Genomic DNA, 19,223 nt, shown 5'->3' with positions numbered 1-19,223 from the left:
AGATCATAGGATCTATCACTTGCTGTCAAGTTAGATTGTGTCATGCTGTTACTGAAACATGGCATAACCCATGACAAACCTTCTGATTGCCAAGAAGCAAGCAGTACAAAGCTGTAATAGAAAAACCTCAAGTCCTGAAGATCACCACCGTGCGTTTTTTCCAGACCACACCATGGACAGAAACCCTAAGACAACTGGTACGGGTGGGTTCATGTACACAACAGCCCTGAGACAGCACCTTTCATGGCACATTGCTCACAACTACAGGACTTAGTGCTCAACCCTGGTCCCTCAGCTGTGCCTGTGGTAGGAAGTAGCATACTGCAACAGGAGCAGATCTGCAGAGCAAAGCAGGTGGTGCTGGGGATCAGACATTCATACCCCATATTTTGGAGGGGACTGGTGGGGGTCAGTGCCACAGACTGAACACCCCTTGTTGGACAGTATCGTGTACATATCTGGAGTGTACCCTCCAGCTAAATTTCATCCTAAAGGAATTTAGTGCGCTCTGAGGCCACTTTCAAAGCAAACTAAAGCAAAGCACAAGGACATAAGGGATGAGCAGAAGACACGTCCAAAGTCCATTTTTGATCTGAACTGAAATCCTTCTACAGGTGCACCCCTGTGGTCCCAAGCTGCAAGCCTAGAGCCCTAAGACCTCTTAATTTTTTTTTTATGGCTATTCACCTTAACCTACGCAAAAGTGAGAAAACCACATTGCAGCCTCCCACTATGATGTTTTTAGAGCATGAACTGCATGCCCAGAGACACACACAAGAATATGAAAGTGTGATGCTTACTAAAATGCAGAAGGACCACCTGAGCAGTGATAGCCAAAATAATGCAGTTCAGGTCTCTCCTCAAGAACCAGTCAAGGAATTTTAGGTTCTCTGTAGGAGGCAGGTCATCTGGTTCACTCCAGATAAAATCCTGGAAGAGTGAGCTAGCACATGTGCAGTGAGAATGCTCATGGTACTGGGACGCTAGACTAAAATGAGGTGCAAGATAAATTCACAATCAGAACAGTCCAAACCGTGAAATACTCTAATCGTCTGTACAGGAAGATTACATACAAAGACGTGCTAATGAAGAAGGGCACTAGGAAAGTGAAGCACTGTTTTAATTTATGATATAGGCCTTTCAGATCATTAGCTAGAAACTTACACATCATCTTCCAGCCTGGTGTTCAGTTACACTCTGAATTACACCGAATCTGGGGTCTGATCCTTTGACAAGACAGCTTTTTGGGTAGTCAGATGCCATGACTTCAAAAGGGCCTCTAAAAATAAGGGAGTACACAAAAAGGTGGCAGATGATCTTAAACTTAGACAAAAGAAAGACAATGCACCCAGAGAAAAATAATCTATATTACGGGTACAGAATACGGAAACTGGAACTAGAAGTTACAAGTCAAGTAAGAGATCCTTAAGCTAACACTTACAGTTCCCTAAAAACATCAACTCAACATGCAGCTGCAACAACAAAAAAAAGCCAGTAAAATATAAAAGCAAGTGTAATTTTCAAACTATAAATAAAACTTTGGTACACCCACACCTCAAGTACTGTGGCACTAGTCTTCACACCTCAAAAAAGATGTAGCAGAATTAGAGGGGGTAAAGAGAAAGACAACTAAGAAGATGAAGAAGAGAATGAAGATATTAAGGTGGGTAAGACTGCTCACTTTTGAGGAAAATACTGCAGGTGGATTTGGTTGTGCTTTACAACCATAAAAGGACAAAATGAGCAGAAACTGTTATCCACCAAATCCTGCAACACTAAAGCTGGAAGCAGTCTCTTAAGGCACATCAGTTTCAGGCAGATAAAAGTAGTAATGTACTTTTCTATACAGCAAGCAGGGAACTTCCCAATCTTGCTTCCACAAGAGGTTGTAGAGGCAGACAGTGTAAGTTGGGTCAGAAATGAATTCAATAAATTCACAGACAATAGGTCCATCAATGGATATTTAATAGGACTAGGCAGACTCATACTTTCAATATCCCAGATATAATTCTGGGTGCTGGGGGAAGACAAAGACTTCAGACAGTGGCAAGGCTGACCTGCTTTCCCTAAATAACCTCTCCTACTGCTGTTAGGCTAGATGAACCATTAGTCTGATCCACTGGGGTACTTGAATTTCAGTAAAAGTCTTATAGAGAGGGGAAAAAAGTTTTTGTTTGCTTTCCATAAAGTAATCTTCACTTTGTCATATATTCACATAGCAATCTCCTGTCCAAAGTGTATAAAAAGCTCAAATCAAAACAACAATAATCTACCCATTTTCAAAATTCCTGCAAGGTTTTCCAACGATGGTCCTTTTCATGGCCCATATGAACCCCCTCCAGTTCTCGGATTTAAAGAAGATTAAGCCATTAGAGCTGCAAACTTTATTCAAATGAGAACAAGACCTTAATGTATGCCATGATAGTATTTTCTGTCCTCTACCACATTTTTCTTTTACTGCCACTGCATAAGTGAAGGTTTTCATTCATTTCCTAGTAATGACATTCACATCTTTCCTATGAGTTGACAACTTGTAAACAAGTTGCAGGAATAGTTCAATGTCTTCTTATATATATTTTTTTGTAGTTTTGTAAAACTGAACAGAATTTGACATCTTTTTGCATATTTAGTCAGCAGTTCCCTGGAGTCCTTTAGGACAATCTTGCAGGCAGCTTCTTTAAAATCTTTTAAAACTGCTTCTGAAAGTTCCTCTCTACAATACTTTGCTATATACTTTTGCAGATCAAAGTCCTCTGTGTTCAGTATACATTTCAATATAGTTATGGTATGTAGGAGCAAAATTGATTCAGTCAAGTATCTCCTTCAAACAGCATTGGGGTTTAGTAGTTGCTTAAATTTTTTTAGCAACAGGATTTAAGACTGTGGTGGATTCAAACAGTGTGGTGAATACCCTCTGCCAAAAGATTGAGATGACTTGGCCAGTATTCTCTCTCCCTTCCCCCTTTCTCATTTTGTTTTTTCCTTGAATAAATGTCAGAGACCTCCTTTTCATTATTTCCTCTACTTTCTCTGAAGCTGACAGTAGCTGCCTAGAAACAATAGCTGCCCACATGACACAGAAAATTTCTACCAGCACCTTCTGTAGATGTTTTCAAATGGTATCATTTGCCTTTCATGACCTACAGTGTCAAATAGTGTTTTGTTGTTTGGGTGGGGTTTTTTTTCATTTCCCTTACTTTACAATATTACCTTTAGTAAGAATATTTACCATTACTTAATTTATTACAGAGCTGCCAACTGTTGCTCCTTGTTAGAAGTCAGAAGCCTTTATTCTCATACAAGTTTAAAGCCTGTATTTTTCCCTTATCTTAGTCAGGTTCTAAAAGCTCAAACGAACAAGAAAAGTTTAAGTAATATTTTAAGTCTTCTCTGTGTTTGAAGAATGCTTGCTGTAACTTAAAAATCATCAGGTTGTGATTTATATTCCCCTCATTTATCACCACCTGAATTCCTATCCTATTAAAACATCAAAATTAACTGGGAACTTCAATTCATAAAAGTATAGAAGAACATGCAAACATAACTCAAAATTGAATCAGAAACTTGGAGTGTTCCAAAATCTAAGCATGCGTGTGCTTTTCAAACTGAATTCATTTCCACTGCCCTCTTTCTAGAGCCAGAGATCCTCATCAACACATCATTATGCATGCCTGCTTCTGTAGCAAACACTTTTATAGATCAGTTGGAAATACACTTCAAACTCCATATGTAGTTCAGCCACAAGGGGAAAGTAAGACATTTTAGTGACTGCAAAATGTGCAGCACTGTGCAACAAAAATTCTAGAGCCAAACTCAGCAAGGGCACAAGTATACTACGCACCTTGCTTCCAAAGAGAAAGTTTTAAACAAAGCCCATGCTCCACCACCCTTCACTCACACAGTGTGTTCATCCATTGAAGGCAACTCTTAACATACTATGCTGTAAGTAAAAGAAGAGACTGAAAATACTCACACTTCTGATACCTGGGATTACACAGAGCTGCCAGTGCCTGATGGGAGCCATGAGAAACTCAAACTTGCACTTGACAAAGCTTCAATAGTGTCACGGTTTAAGCCCAGCCAGCAGCTAAACACCAGGCAGCTGCTCGCTCACGCCTCCCGCCTCGGTGGGATGAGGAGGAGAAAATATAAAGAAAAGCTCATGGGTCGAGACAAGGACGGGGAGGGATCACTCACCAGTTATGGTCACAGGCAAAAACCAGACTTAACTTGGGGAAAAAACCAAAATCAATTTCATTTACTGTCACTAAAATCAAAACAGGATAATGGGAGGTAAAACCAAATCTTAAAAACACCTTTCCCCCACCCCGCCCTCTTTCCCAGGCTCAAGTCCACTCCCGATTTCCTCTCCCTCCTCCCCCACCAGCAGCGCAGGGGGACGGGGAATGGGGGTTGTGGTCAGTTTATCACACGTTGTCTCTGCCGCTCCTTCCTCCCCAGGGAGAGGACTCCTCACTCTTCCCCTGCTCCACTGTGGGGTCTTCCCACAGAAGACAGTTCTCCATGAACTTCTCTAGTGTGGGTCCTTTGCGTGGGCTGCAGTCCTTCAGTCACAGACTGCTCCAGCGCGGGCTTTCCCATGGAGTCACGGCCATCTTCGGGGGCATCCCCGTGCTGCGTCGTGGGGTCCTCCCGGGGCTGCAGGTGGGCACCTGCTCCCCCGCTCCCCTCCATGGGCTGGGGGGGACAGCCTGACGTCTCACCACGGGCTGCAGGGGCATCCCCTCCTCCCCCGCTCCTCCTCCCCTCCTTCCTCACTGACCTTGCTGTCTGCAGAGGGGTCTCTCACATTCCATTCTCCTCCCACCCTGCAGATTCCCCTTCTTAAATTTGTTCTCCCAGAGGTGCTGCCACTGTCACTGATGGGCTCAGCCTTGGTCTGACTTGGATCCAGGGAAGCTTCTAGCAGCTTCTCACAGGAGCCACCCCTGCAGCCCCTTCCCTGCTACCAAAACCCCACCACATAAACCCAAAACAAATAGCATTACTGGTAACTTGAAAGCAAGTAACATTCCTGTATGTGAAAAGCATGACCACCCACTCATAAAAATGAAACCAAAGTAAAAGGTTTGTTGTTATCTGCAAGTTATCTGAAGTCACTTTGTTACTGCTTAGGACTGGACAGTTAGTTTTACAGTGTCAGTGTTGCAGAAGTGGCAAGGAATGTAGCAAACTGTTCCTTTACAAGTCTGGGAAACTTAAAAGCAGTTTATGCCTGATGCAATCAGAACTGCCGCTAGGTAAAACCAATAAGCTACACTGAAAGCATATTATTTGAATAAAGCAAAATAAAAAACAGTACTACCACATTTAAGCCTTTAAGCAGCAAAGTCCCTCATTCTTCTTTCTCAAGAGTCAAATATAAGATCAGGCTCAGTGTTGCTACACAAGATTCCATTCCAAAAAAAAAAAAAAAAAACCAAAACCAAAAACAAACAAAGAAAAAAAAAAAACTGATCAAGTGGCTTAATTACTCAATCTAACTGATAATGCACATTTTTTTAAATGTCACTTAAAGTTTTGGTTAGACACATAGTTTTACAGTTATCTTCCAGAACCTCTGCCTACTCCTTTTAACTAAGCAATTCTAAAATTAACTTGGGTTCCTAGCAACATGAATCAACTGAATTTAGACTGTAATAGTAGAGTTATCAAAAGTCTTCCAGGCATGTTCTGCTCATGTAAATGATTCAGTGCACTACACACATTAAAAAAAAATAATAAGCTTAAGCCTGATAAAATCATTCTCTTTTCCAGGAAAGGTAATTCTAATGTAATTTTTCATACTGCTTTATTACCTTTTCTCTAACAGATGTAAAATCTAGTTTTACAGATTTAGCAATGACCAAATTCAAAGACAGCAAAACTAATTCCACAGAACACTTTTTAGCAGGGAAATGGCAATATATATCAATATACACCAAAATACCTTCTGAGGACATGAACAAAATGCATTTCCAGGGTATCAGACACAGTCAGTACTGTCTCAGCTAAACACTTACTACAGAGGACAAAGGTGGAAGAAAATAATGTCTATCACCTGTCTATCTCTATATTGGGAACACTATAGGAAACTAAAGGCTTTTTAATTTTTTGAGTGAAAATTTAAAAATACTACTCAAACAGCAATATAAAACTGTGAACATTTTAAGGAAAGGAACAAGGACAGAAAAAGAAGGAAGAGCACATGTGCCTGTACATACAGAGTATGAACACGTTTGAGGATACAGCTAACAGCGGTTTAAGGCAATCTACACCTGGATTACCACAGTTTTAGTTCCCTGCTCTCCCTCCCTGACTTCCCTACAACACATCTAACTACAAACTAACACCAATGCAGAGGACAGGCAAAAGCAGCGCAGAATTAAACATCTTAAACAGCTGTGGAATCACACTAATAGTCAAAATTAACAGTAGCTAACTTAATTATGATAAGCGTCTGAACAGTCCTACGTAAGTATAAAAGTCTCTACCAAAACCCAGGAAAAATTGATCCAAATAATACAGATAGGAACATTTGTTTTAGTATCTATGTTCAGTTCAGCGTTGAGAACAATTTAAATAAAACCCCAAATACCAAGTCACAATAAAAGCCAGAGGTTTGGAATATACAATTGCAAGCAAATTTTAAAAAATTACTGTTAACTATTCCCTTCAAAAACATAGAAAGACTTCTGAAAATACACAAGTGGTAAAACAGGAAAGCATACCTAAGCTTTCAAGCAAGCAAAAAGAATTGTTCATATACCTGAAAGCTTGTTCGTGTTTTTGAAATAGACGAACAGATAAAACAAAGAACATATTACAGCTCCATAAAAACCTTCTACCCTGCATCTGGAAATACACACGGAAAGCATCTACGCTTCCAAATAATTTTAACTATGCTACAGAGGCATAATGAGAAACTGACTATTAAAAGCCAATGTCTTCTTCAAAATTCTTCAATTTTAAATTACAAACACCATAATGCTTGACTATGTATTTTGTTTACAACACATTCTCACTACTGGACAAAGTCAAGACTGCTTGGTAGTCCTTACTGTGGACTTCCATATCTTACTTTTTGTACTACATTAGTAATTTAACTTAACTCTGAAAAATTAACATAAACCTTTAATGTATCAAAAGTTATTGAATTGTTTTCCTCTATGGACTAAACCTACTGTGAACAGCTATAGTGACCACCACATTTTAGTGTTCACCATGGGCTGACCACAGCATTCTCTTCCTCCTACTGAGTCTAGTCATACAGTATGGTAAGGAAGACAAGATAACTCAACAAACAATAAGATCTGGGAATGGGAAAAAAGTTTTTAAAAAAAAAAATAAAATCACACGTTATGATATAAGCAGTAAACAGTTAGAAAGGAAGAACTTAAACAAGAACAAAGCAATGAAGCGACTTTACCCCATTCTGTTACGTATTCCTCAAGCACAAAAAAAATTACAGTGGCACATTCCACAGGTCAAGCCAACAGATATGCTACAGATTTTGTGCTCCAGGAAAGGAGCTCACCCGGCAAATACTTCATACTCATTTCTCTATATTGTACTATGGTAAGTGGGTGTATTAAAAGAACTCAAAAGGCTAATTTATCTTCTAAAGCAAACAGAAAGAGATATTTCTGCAATGACATTACTCTTCAGTCAGGCATGACCTCTTCCCAATGATTTATCACCTCTTCCCACCTCAATGAGGTGGGAAGCCGTGCTTGGTGCCACAGCAGCCTGGCGAAGTCTTCAGTTCAGAAAGCCATCAGAAGAAAAGACAAGTAAAACTGGGCCAGGCAACAGGCCATCACAGAGTGGGTGGAAAGAGCAGTAACTTTACCTATCAAACAGAAACAAAGGATAGATTCCCCCACAACGTGATTAGACAGGAAAAAACATGCAATACAAGCTGTGTAATCCTAGTAGCCACGTTTAGCTCTAAAGACATTATTGCCAGCATGTAATGCTGTATTAAACACACTTAGGGAACAAAGATGAGAAGATTCTCTAAAGATTATTCAAAAGCTATTTATACAAAACACAGAAGGCCTACATAAATATCTGAGAACCTGCGAGTTACAGTGAAAATCCACTTACGGGGTAACAAAAGCTGAATGCTTAAAAAGTGATTTCAAAAAGGACACAAAATTTAACACATCCTCCTGGTCAACACTTTTGTAGGAACAATGCCCAGGAGCTCTGGATGTAACAATATGCAAATCTACACCGGATAAGTAAGCCTAAATGTTGGACCCATTAGCTCGACCAGCAACAGCAGACTTGAAACCCTACTTGTGATCTGACCACTATGGAAGGACAAAGACACATTGTGTCCATATGGCTTACACAAGGATTAGGTAATTGAGTCAAATGATTTAAATGTGGTAACAAAAAAGTCTTAATCACAGGGAACAAATAGATGTATGTCACCAAAGGAAAGGGTAAAAGCACATTACCGTTTAAAGCTATCCTTGAGAGCTTGTAAAATAGGGTTACTACCCAAACCTGCACCGAATTTTTATAGCATCATTATACCTCCTATCCTGCTATAAAATCATTGTTGCTATTGGGAGTTGTACGTAAAGATCAAGATCATCGTACAGGATCACCCAGAAGACAGAAGATGCTACAGGCCTCTCAACTCTGAAAAACATCAACTGCACAGAAGTTGGGTGTTAAAAGAAAAAAATTACAGCCCTGACCGTTACAAAAATTTAGTCTCATTTGTGTTTGAAGGTGAAACAGTTACCATGATGTTTTGGCAAGCCTAAGGAGAGGAGCTGCCAGTAGGTTTTTCGACTAGATGGATTATCTTTGACCATGACCAGTTCCAGCTGCTTCAGAGACAAGTGAAGAAAATTCTTAAGTAGGCAATTAAAAATAACACAGCCACAGGCAAGATTTCTTCCTACCTCCCGTCAGTTAGAGATTATTTAAACTACAGACTCAGGAAGAACAGAAACTACCTTTTAGAGTTGCTGTTGTATTTTTTTAATTTTTAGTGTAAAACTGGATATTCCTACCATTCTTCTTAAAATTCTGCTATGCTTCTAGCCTCCATCTCCTCTGGTAACAAGCTCCACATGATAACTGTACCTAGTCTACTCTCCTTTATCAGTTTTAAGTTGTGTCTTTCAAACACTGACAGTTCTCCTGTTCTTGTATTATGAAAAAATGGGCACAAACTCATGATCTTTCTTTTTTACGCCATTAGATAGTTAACACCTAAAAATTCAGCATTTTTTCCTTTCCAGGAAGTTCAGTCAAATCTTCAGTCACTCTTCCAATTACAAGAATGTCCTTTCTCCTCATGCCTGTTACATTATTTCTGACACAGTGAGATCAGAATTGTATTCCCCTCCCCCGCTTTCAAAATGAGCAAATATATAATTAATTTCTCTGTCTTTCTAAGTAGTATTTCAGATCTGCAAAGACAGAGAGAATAGGAACAGCCTGAGGAGGAAATGGACAGAACACAATTGGACTGAAAAAGTAAAGGAAAAACACCAATCAGCCTACTAAAGCGCTGCAGGGCATAACAGATTTATCCTATTTCAGCAAAAGACTGAATTTATGGGGAAAAAAATGTGAGATGTTCTTTCTCCACGTAGTTATATAGGTCTTTGTCATCGTTAATGGGATAACGCACAAGAAGTGCAGATACGGGTATAAATTCATGTGTAAAGCGGTGGGCTATTATTATTTGAGTAAAGGGCATTTGTCAACACACAAATGCCCATATTTAGACCTCAACAAGGAGCATCTTCTGGACAGGAGCACTCCAGCAGGTCTTGCGGGTACCCTCTGGCTCCCTCCGCACTTCCCCAAGCTTCTGTGTCACAAGGCACGTTTTTCAAAATTGAAAATGCATTCCATTCTTAGCAATTCGCAACCTAAAATGAAGGAGTTCCTTCCTGTTTCCAAGACAGATTACCAAGGTGTATTTCAAGCAACACACATAAATTACACTGAAATAAACAGTAAATTTCAGTATCAGAAATTATTATAAAAACCCAAATGAGCTGACCACTTAGTATGCTCTTACATGAACATAACTAGTTATTCCAATTATAACTGGAAATATTATCCGCAACTGTAGACAACATTTATACCAATGTTTACCCACTGAGAAAAAACAGATACACAGCAAGCAGCTCTGCAGCGCCAGTCCTCGAAAATCTTGGGGTTTATCCAAACACTGGTTTTCATGTGGTTTTGGCCATGATTTCTAACAATGCCTTTCGTTTGTACAACATCTATTTTCTATTCAGTCCTGTAAGAAAACTCTCATGAAACACTTGAAGCCTAAATAGAACTTGTCAAAATGACAGACTATGTAACTTTTCTTTCCAGAATGTTCTGGTCTCATTCTCACATTTATTGTGTTTTGCATGTCTTTGCAATTTTGTTGCAGTGAACAAGTATGACTTGTAACATTGATGTTTAACCAAAAAAATGCTCTTCTGTTAGGTTTTCTTTTTATTTAAAGAAAAACAGAGTTATCTGGAATGAATAAAACTCTGTATTCAGAAAAGCATTCAACATAACTGGTGGACAGATGGGAAAAAATGCATACTTTTTCAAATGACCCCATCAACAAAGTAAAACTTTATCCTTCTCCAAATTCAGAAAATAAACAGGTAAATAAGGAAATTTTGAAGAACTACTGTACATAACGCTCAAAATAGTATTTCATTTTAAAAAAGGACCCCCTACAGACAAGACAACATGCTAAAAAAAGCCCAGACCAACACTGCTTTCTCCACTTTCTCCAAAAGTTGCTTCAACGGTTTTAATTGTGCTTTCAGTCAAGGGTAGATGGTATGATACCCAGCCCTGACTCTACCTAGGACACCGTTCTGGGTAGAGCAGATCCAGGTAGCTCCCTGTTACTGAACCAGAAGATCATATGTGAAGACTTCCACTTCACCCTGGCCATGCATTTCCTACACACCAATACTGCCGGGGTCACAGATCCCTCTGTGAGCTATTGGAACTCACAAATCAAGTAGAAAACTAGCATATCCAAAAGTCTCCTACTGTGTTTAGTGAATCCAATCATCCATTAATTTATTAAATCATCAGAAGAAAAAAAAATCATTGGCCACAGTGGATGGGAGAGTTTGTAGGAACAACACAGCTGACAGAGGCACAGGCAAGCAAGACCCTCCCCTTGTTAGGAGCAGCTAGATCAATTTCGACTGCCAGTGCAACCACAGCTCAGGTTGGAAACCTACCTTCTGAAAGGCAATGAAATCTGGCACTGGCTGTCCTTCAGTATCTTTCTCAAAATGCTCCCTTCCACATACCTAGGACAGTTTCTCCTACAGCTTAATGGGAAGAGAATGACACAAAGCTGCAACAGCCAGAGCCAGAATGGGGGCACCTCCTCCTCCAGTCCCAATGACAAACAAGCAAACCTCACAATAACCAGGACCCACTAACTCTGGTATGGCACTGCAGTCTGGTTGCTCACACAGGGACCAAGTTAACACAAATGCTCAAAACCCTATAGTCTGAGCAACTGCTGTGAAGGCATCCCCCTGGTATATTTCTGATGTGTCATATATTTAATGTGCTGCATCACATGTGTAAGCAATACAGCAATATATGTGAACCATTAACAGCAATGAAAGTATTGTTAGGCTGAAGAGTTACTGTCCTCACTTCTGACATTAAAAGTGAGCAGAACCCTGCAGGGGGAGGGAGGGGAAAGCAGCAAAGCATTCTCATGCCTTGTTTTCCGAAGGCATACAAACCAAACAATAACATTTATTAGAAGTTCACACAGACCTCAGAAAAACAGTTTTACAAGTTGCTACAGTGAGGTTTTCTGAAACCTGAGACAGAGATCTGCAGGAGTTATGCAAATAACTGCCAGACCTATCAGATTCTTCAAGAGACACACAAGCCATTAAGCACAAATTGAGGGGTGAGGTATAATACAGTGTCCAGCCAACACCGACCATTATTTTATTGCAGGGTTGAACTGCAGTATGGGACACAAGAAAGACAAGCTGCATAAAGCTCATCAGCTGCTTGTTTCCTGACCCATGACAAAACCAAGCTAACTTCAGTGCTTTGACCTCCAGATCCTTCTTCCCTTAGAAACATCTGCTTATTCTTTAGCAAGCTCCGGAGCCCCAGAGAAAAAAAGAAAAAAGGAAAAAAAAAAAAAAAAAAAAGACTTTCCAGAATATCCCAGCAGAACCCCACCCTGGTTTAGCAGGCTTCAGAGACCTCACAGAGGCCAAGAACAGATGACATATCCCCACTCAAATTAAAGAGCTGAAGTCAGGAGTGACCTGCGATTGATTCAGCCAGTGAACTTCCCATTTCAGTTCTTTCCTACCAGACGAATACGAAGAGCGAGCACCCTAAACCTGTCGTCACACACGCCTCCTTTATTCACGCGTATCTCTAGACAGCACCACACATCCCCCAGCCAGGAGATGCCGGGCAGGATGAGACACAGCGGATCCGCAACGGAGAAGTAAGAACTCGTGGGCATAAATAGCAAGCGCTCTTCTCACATTTTAATCATAAAGAACGTCCGAAATAGTAACATCAAGCGTTTCCGTCAGGGCACACTGTTGTGCCATTTTTTTCAGAGCGCCGCTGCTACACCAGAGCGAACAAGAAGTTATTTCTTGACGTTAAAGGCCTCTCGTCCCTCCATCACCTCATCCCCCCGCTCCCCCCCCAACCTCCCCAGGCTCTCCTCCCCAGCCGCGCCCCCCCCCCCAGCATCCCCCCATCGCCCCCCTCCACGGCCACCTCTCCCCTTTCCCCCTCCCCACCCCGCCGCCCGCTCCCCCCCGCTCAGCCCCCCGCCCCACCCCGCCGCCGCCGCCCGTCCCTCCCCGCCCTGCCGCAGCCTCCCCGGCCCCAGCGGCGGCCGCCGCCGCCGCCGCCGCCGCCGCTCGCGCCCCGCGCAACCGCCCTGCGCCGCCAAGCGCGAGCGCTCCCCTGACAACCGCAGCGCGCGCCAGGCCCGGCCACTCCCCGGCCCCGCGCACACAATGGGCCCCGCGAGCAGCCCCCTCCCCCGCGCCGAGGCGGCGGCGGCGGCGGCGGCGGCGCCCGCGCCCGCGCCCGGCCGGGGTCTGCGGCCGCTCCTCCGCCGGGCCGGCCCCTGCCGCCGCCCCCGCCCCACTGACCATCGCTGCGCTTGATCTCCACGTAGATCCCTATCTGGATCTTGCCGAAGTTGGCCGCTGCCATCGCGTCATGGGGCAGCCGCGGAGGTCGCTGCCGGCCGGGCGCACAGGCGGCGGGGAGGGGAGGGAGGGGAGGGCGCGCACAGCTGCGCTGGCAGCGGCGGCACCGACCGCGGCGGCTCGGGCAGGGAGGGAGGGAGGCGGGGAGGGAGGGACGGACGGGGAGGGGGAGGAGGGGGAAGAGAGAAAAGGCGCCGGCCTGATACAACGGGCGCTGGGCGCTGGCGCGCCTGCGCGGCTGAGCCGTGGCGTCACAGCAGGAGGGGCTCACGGGGGAGGCGCCGCCGCCCGCCGCGGCCTTCGTCAGCCGCCCGCGCTCTCCTCCTCCTCCTCCTCCTCCTCCTCCTCCTCCTCCTGCCTCGGTGGAAGGGGGCCCGGGGGGGTCCCACGTCACGGGGGCGCTCGGTGTTCTTACCCCCCGGCCCTCGGGAGGCCCGACTCGCCGCGCCCCGCCTCGCCCTTCGCCCCCCCGCCCCCCCCCCCCCCGGCGCCGCAGCTGTTCCCTCCCAGCCGCCCTTCGCGGCGCCGCGGCCGGACTGGCACAAGATGGGCGCCCCCGCAGCCCTGGGGCCGGCGGCCCGCGGGAAAGCCCTGCTCCTGGCCGCCGTGCCGCCTCCCCGCGCCGGGAGGGGCTCGTCCCAGCCGCAGGCCGCCTGTGCGAGCCTTTGCCTCGCGGACATCTCCCCGGCGTGGAAACGCACACGCGCGCCTGTTCGGCACCAGATGGTGACTGAGCTGCTCTGAAGTTTTAATGTAATAGCTTTATCTACCTCCTGTCTGCTCATACGGCTCCTCTGTGCCAAGTAGAGCAGCTTAGAAGCAATCTTCGCGCTCCCCAACCTGCCGGCAGCTCTGGGGTCCGAGGAGGGCCACGCTGGCAACACGCAGCATCCATCCATCTTTGCCTCGTGGCTGCCCCATTCCTTTATACAGCCTAAATAAAAACCAACACACACTTTGTGCTCCTCATTTCCCTAGAATCACTCCTGTGCCTCAGGCAAGCCGCTTCATTAAGCACTGTCCCTTGGGTTTCTCCTCCAAGGGCGGTTCCTGACATGGTGAAGCCATCACCAGTTTAATATTGTCCTTCCTGCGTGGCTTCCCGGTCACTTTGAGTGGCATCACAACAAATACCCTAAACACGCAGCCTCTTCTTGCCCAGCAAAGCCAGTCTATTAAAAATAATCCCCCAATCCATGCTTCAAAGGGTAATACGTAATGACAGCTGACACCGTGCCACCCCACCCCCCCACCCCCCCCCCCCCCCCCCCGAGAGCTGCGCCCTCCCAGCCAGCCTGTCCCCCTCCTTGCCTCATGTCCTCTCTCTGCCTCCGCTGTCGGTTTCATACTGAAATCAGTATGAAACCGGCCATTCAGAGTTAAGAAGTTATGGCTCTCAATTCCTCCGGGGGGAGAGAGAAAGATCAGCCCTGCAAAGAAGGACTTGGGGGCACTGGTGGATGAAAAACTGGACACCAGCAATGTGCGCTCACAGCCCAGAAAGCCAACCGTGTCCTGGGCTGCATCAAAAGAAGCGTGGCCAGCAGGTCGAGGGAGGTGATTCTGCCCCTCTACTCCACCCTGGTGAGACTCCACCTGCAGTACTGCATCCAGCTCTGGAGTCCTCAACACCGGAAAGACATGGACCTGTTGGAGTGGGTCCAGAGGAGGGTCACAAAAATGATCGGAGGGATGGAACACCTCTCCTGTGAGGACAGGCTGAGAGAGTTGGGGCTGTTCAGCTGGAGAAGAGAAGGCTCCAGGGAGAACTTAGAGCAGCCTTTCAGTACTTAAAGAGGGCTTACAAGAAAGATGGGACAGATTTTTTAGTAGGGCCTGTAGCGATAGGACAAGGGTTAATGGTTTTATACCAATAGAGGGTAGGTTTAGATTAGATATAAGAAAGAAGGGCAACAAAGCTGGTGAGGGGCGTGGAGCTGGTGAGGACAAGAGGAAAAGGCCTCAAGTTGCGGCAGGGGAGGTTTAGATTGGGTATTAGGAAAAATTTCTTTACTGAAAGGGTTGTCAGGCATTGGAACAGGCTGCCCAGGGAAGTGGTGGAGTCACCATCCCTGGAGGTATTCAAAAAGCGAGTAGACAAAGCACTGTGAGACATGGTTTAGTGGGCATGGTTGACGGTTGGACTCAATGATCTTAAAATGATTCTGTGATTCTAAGTGTTTTATGGTAAGGGTGGTGCGACACTGGAACAGGTTGCCACAACAGATGCCCCATCCCTGGAAGTGTTCAAGGCCAGGTTGGATGGGGCTTTGAGCAACCTGGTCTAGTGGAAGGTGTCCCTGCCCACGGCAGGGGGGTTGGAACTAGATGATCTTTAAGGTCCCTTCCAACCCAAACCATTCTGAGATTCTATATACACACACAAAAAAGCCAGAAGAGGAACTGACAGAAAGTTAAACAGCAACAACCATCTTGCGCAACTTGGTTGCACTTGTATTGGCTCTAACTGGTATAAATCACCCTTTTGATGAAGTGTTAAGGAAAAATTAACAGAGTGAATGTTTAATGCTTTCAAAAACTGGGTCTTACTCTCTTATCCTTGCCCACCTTCGTTTTTGACATGAGAAATTTAGGTCTGAATCATGTTATTCGTGGAAGGCATTGCTTACTATGGTTATGGTGGAATTACAATATTACAGGTATCAAGATATGTCCAGCAAAACTACTTTGGCTTTTTAGCTTAGTCACTGTCCATTTAATTTAGACTACTGACAAGCACTAGGAAGAAATATCTCTTTGAAAAAGATCTTATGCAAGAAATACCATGAAGAGTCCAGTGCTTTTAAGAAGGCCTCTTCTAATTATAACAGAATTAAAGATATTATCTTTTTAACTTACAGATGTTTTTGAAATAAAACCAAAATGCAACAAATGTTTTAGACTTACATAAGTGTTAAGCAGGGACTAGCTTTGAATTTAAAAAAAAGTTTCTTCTACCCACTATAATTCCATGCCATTTCAATGACTTGAACTGAATGTTTTGTAATATTCTTTTTACACAAATTCTTCTGCATAGACATACCTTTTAGAGTTCAGCTTTGTTTTAGAGAGTTACCCACGATAGACTTGGATAGCCATTGCTTGGTCTCTGTTTAACTGTTATATTTATGATCAATTTGATTAAATCTTTTCTCATGTTTTTATGTAATGTAAAAATAAAAACAATCAGATTCTAAGATTAGGTGCAGAGTAATTGAAAAGCATCTCATTTGAAATAGTTAAATAAGAAATGGTAAATTATTTTTCATACTATTTCCTCTGTCTATTCCATAAAGGTTAAACTGAAAAATTTGAGAGGTGAATTATATATTAATTTTTTGGAAAAAATATTTGAGTCCTGTTGTTGCAGGAATAGGTGATTACTTTTACACACAAACCATCCCACTGAGGTAAAGAGGGTATATCTTAGAAACATGTACACAACTGTAAGTATTTACAAAATCAGGTGCTACTCTAAAAAAGAATACATATCAGTCTGGAGTTAATCCTGAAGTCTCTGAAATACTTAGGCCTTAGTACAGAAAATTGTTTAAGACTGTTCTAAACTTTAAATATGAATTTGAAGTTGCCTCATGAAAATAAGACCCCAAATTATTATTTTGTTGTGTGCTCTGTGACAACAGAGATTTTTGTTACTGTCATAAAGCACACATGGAGGCTTTCATAGAGCAAGTCAGCAAAGGCCAGAAAATCACTTGTGTGTGTCTAGAAAATAAACAGCAGTAGCAGTAAATAAATTCAAATATTTTTAAAATATGGCAAAGCATTATAGGAAGTTTTCTTATGCAAATAAAGATCTGTAATAGTTTTGGTTTTTTTTAAGCAAGTGTTGCTTTTTTTGAAGAAAAACTGCTCAAAACTGTACTCCTGAGTATCAGGTCTTTCTTACCTAATATTCTAAACATATGTCTTTTTTCATAGTTTCAGTTAACAATACATGTTCAATCCAGCATTAACAGAAGAACAAAGCTTTAAAGTCCAAAATTTTGCTGTACATTATTTAATTGAGGTGCTGGAAAATTTTATTATATAGAGTATTCCATTTTATTGGCCCACTAACATAGACTTTCTCTGACCATTTTTTAGAAAATATATTTGAGCTTTCTAAAATAATGTTTGCAAAATTTCCAGAACAGTATGTGTCTACTTTTATATATCAGTACATGGTGTTCTTGACAATACAGACAAATAATACAATTACTGAGGCTTTAGCATTCAGTTCAAAACTTTGGCTGCTTTTGAATTAGTAAGATGTCAAAAATAGTGGGAAATGATCATGCACCATTTGTTTTTCAACTGTTAGCAGGAATTCTTCAATTTTCAACAAACACTAGTATCTGCTTGCATTTCACACAGACACAATCATATTGATTAAAATTTTTAATTCACTGTATTTTGATGTCAAAATCAAGTTGTGAATCACAGCCTACCACCTTGATAACTTAAAATTCATTGATTATTATGTATTTGAATTATTTCACAGCACTAGTGAACAAATGATTAATCATAGTACATGTTTGTAATCATACTGATATGAAATATATTCTTTTTAAAGCTCAACTCAGAAAATACTTTTGGAGTTCCATGAATGCAGCTGGTATTAAATGTGCATGCAGGTCAGTCAACAGTCAGGTTAAAGGAACATGTGGTTACTTGTAAGATTAAAAGAAATAGTCAACGTCTTTATTACATAGAAAAAAAAATTTAAAAGGAACCACTGTAATACTGTAGCTTCTCACATCATCATGAGTACCTGTTTCAGTATACAAAAACTTGCAAAATTAGTAATAGATGATTTCTTTCACTTAATAATCAGTAAATATGCAAGAAGCGCCTGAAGTAGTTTGAGATCCCAGTTGCCCACTTAGACTGATAGACTCTTCTTGTCCAGTTCAGTACCTCTGTGAAAACAGCAATGGCTGAGCTGTCTCACAGATCCCTTCCTGCTCTTTTTTTCTTTTAAGCATCTCTTCATCTGTATTGCAAGGCTATTTAAAACTACCCCCTGCTGGACACAGCACTTCGTGAGTAGTAGCACTATACAATAGTATCAGAAAGTGATAAAAAGAGGAGAACCACCTTACTTATAGACATAAAATATTTTAATGTATTTGCCACTGCTTTATTAGATATAAAAATCTGATTTTTATGTAACTACCTCTGTATAATAAATTATTGTGTTATTCATAACTTTGTGTAGCTGCCTTATCTGAGACTCAAAATGTTTTAAGCCGGGCACTCAAAGCTTCATAACTAACCTTTTGTCTTCCACAAATGCATTGTAGATTCCATTGCATTAAGTGTCTACAAATTCTGCTGGTTATCTTCAACAAATGAACTGATGACTCATTTGAGTGACAGTACTTTTGGGATTATAATTATCTTATTATACATTAGAAAAACCATAGATGGTTAGGTTTTCTGATTTAAACAAATATTTCTAAGCATAATAGCTTTCTTTGTATTAGAGAATGCAGATGCTGAAACTATTGTTGTAAAACTCAAACATACTTGTCATAACGTCCACCTTAGTAGAGCTGTCAGTGAGCTACTGGTACTCATGCCATCGTGATAATTGGAAAAATTAAATTGTTCTTCAGCAGTGTTTTGCTAAAGGGCAAATTTAAGCAAAAGTTTATAATTGCTCTTAGTCACCAGTGTCATCCCACAGCACTCTGATAACTCCTCACATGGCTTTTCTGGTCACTTGTCTGTATGCTCCCTAAGAAGGTCAGGTTTTCTAAAAGCCTCTCATCTGCATGAACAGGGCTAAAGAGATCTGTTTGTATGTTTTTGCAGTTCTAACTACTTTTATTACTTTATTTTCGCGTGGATTCTCCTGTAAGAATCCTTCTAGCAGCATGCATAGGGCTGGCATAAGGGTGCATGATCAGGCCAAATATAGTAAGAAAATGTGAGGCTCACTGAACTCTGCTGTTGTGAAGAACATCACTCCACATACAGCAGTTT

The 19,223-nt window shown here is 42.4% G+C and overlaps 1 protein-coding gene across 4 annotated transcripts in view; it reads right to left on the bottom strand.

The window, feature by feature from the left end:
• Nucleotides 1-13,383, bottom strand: part of KIF2A (kinesin family member 2A) — a 60,179-nt gene extending 46,796 nt beyond the window's left edge. For 2 of the 4 annotated variants that reach the window (XM_069777389.1, XM_069777390.1), the window contains exon 1: nt 13,173-13,383. In XM_069777389.1, the coding sequence (XP_069633490.1) occupies nt 13,173-13,236 (64 nt within the window). In that variant the 5' untranslated portion in view covers nt 13,237-13,383. The remainder of the gene's footprint in view (nt 1-13,172) is intronic. The other 2 variants (XM_069777391.1, XM_069777392.1) reach the window with 1 other exon arrangement.
• Nucleotides 13,384-19,223: the final 5,840 nt, after the last annotated feature.

This window comes from Haliaeetus albicilla, chromosome Z (assembly GCF_947461875.1).
Source record: "Haliaeetus albicilla chromosome Z, bHalAlb1.1, whole genome shotgun sequence".
In the NCBI taxonomy this organism is placed as follows: Eukaryota; Metazoa; Chordata; class Aves; order Accipitriformes; family Accipitridae; genus Haliaeetus; species Haliaeetus albicilla.
The sequence above is the reverse complement of the archived record's forward strand: the minus strand, read 5'-3'. Positions and strand labels throughout refer to the sequence as shown.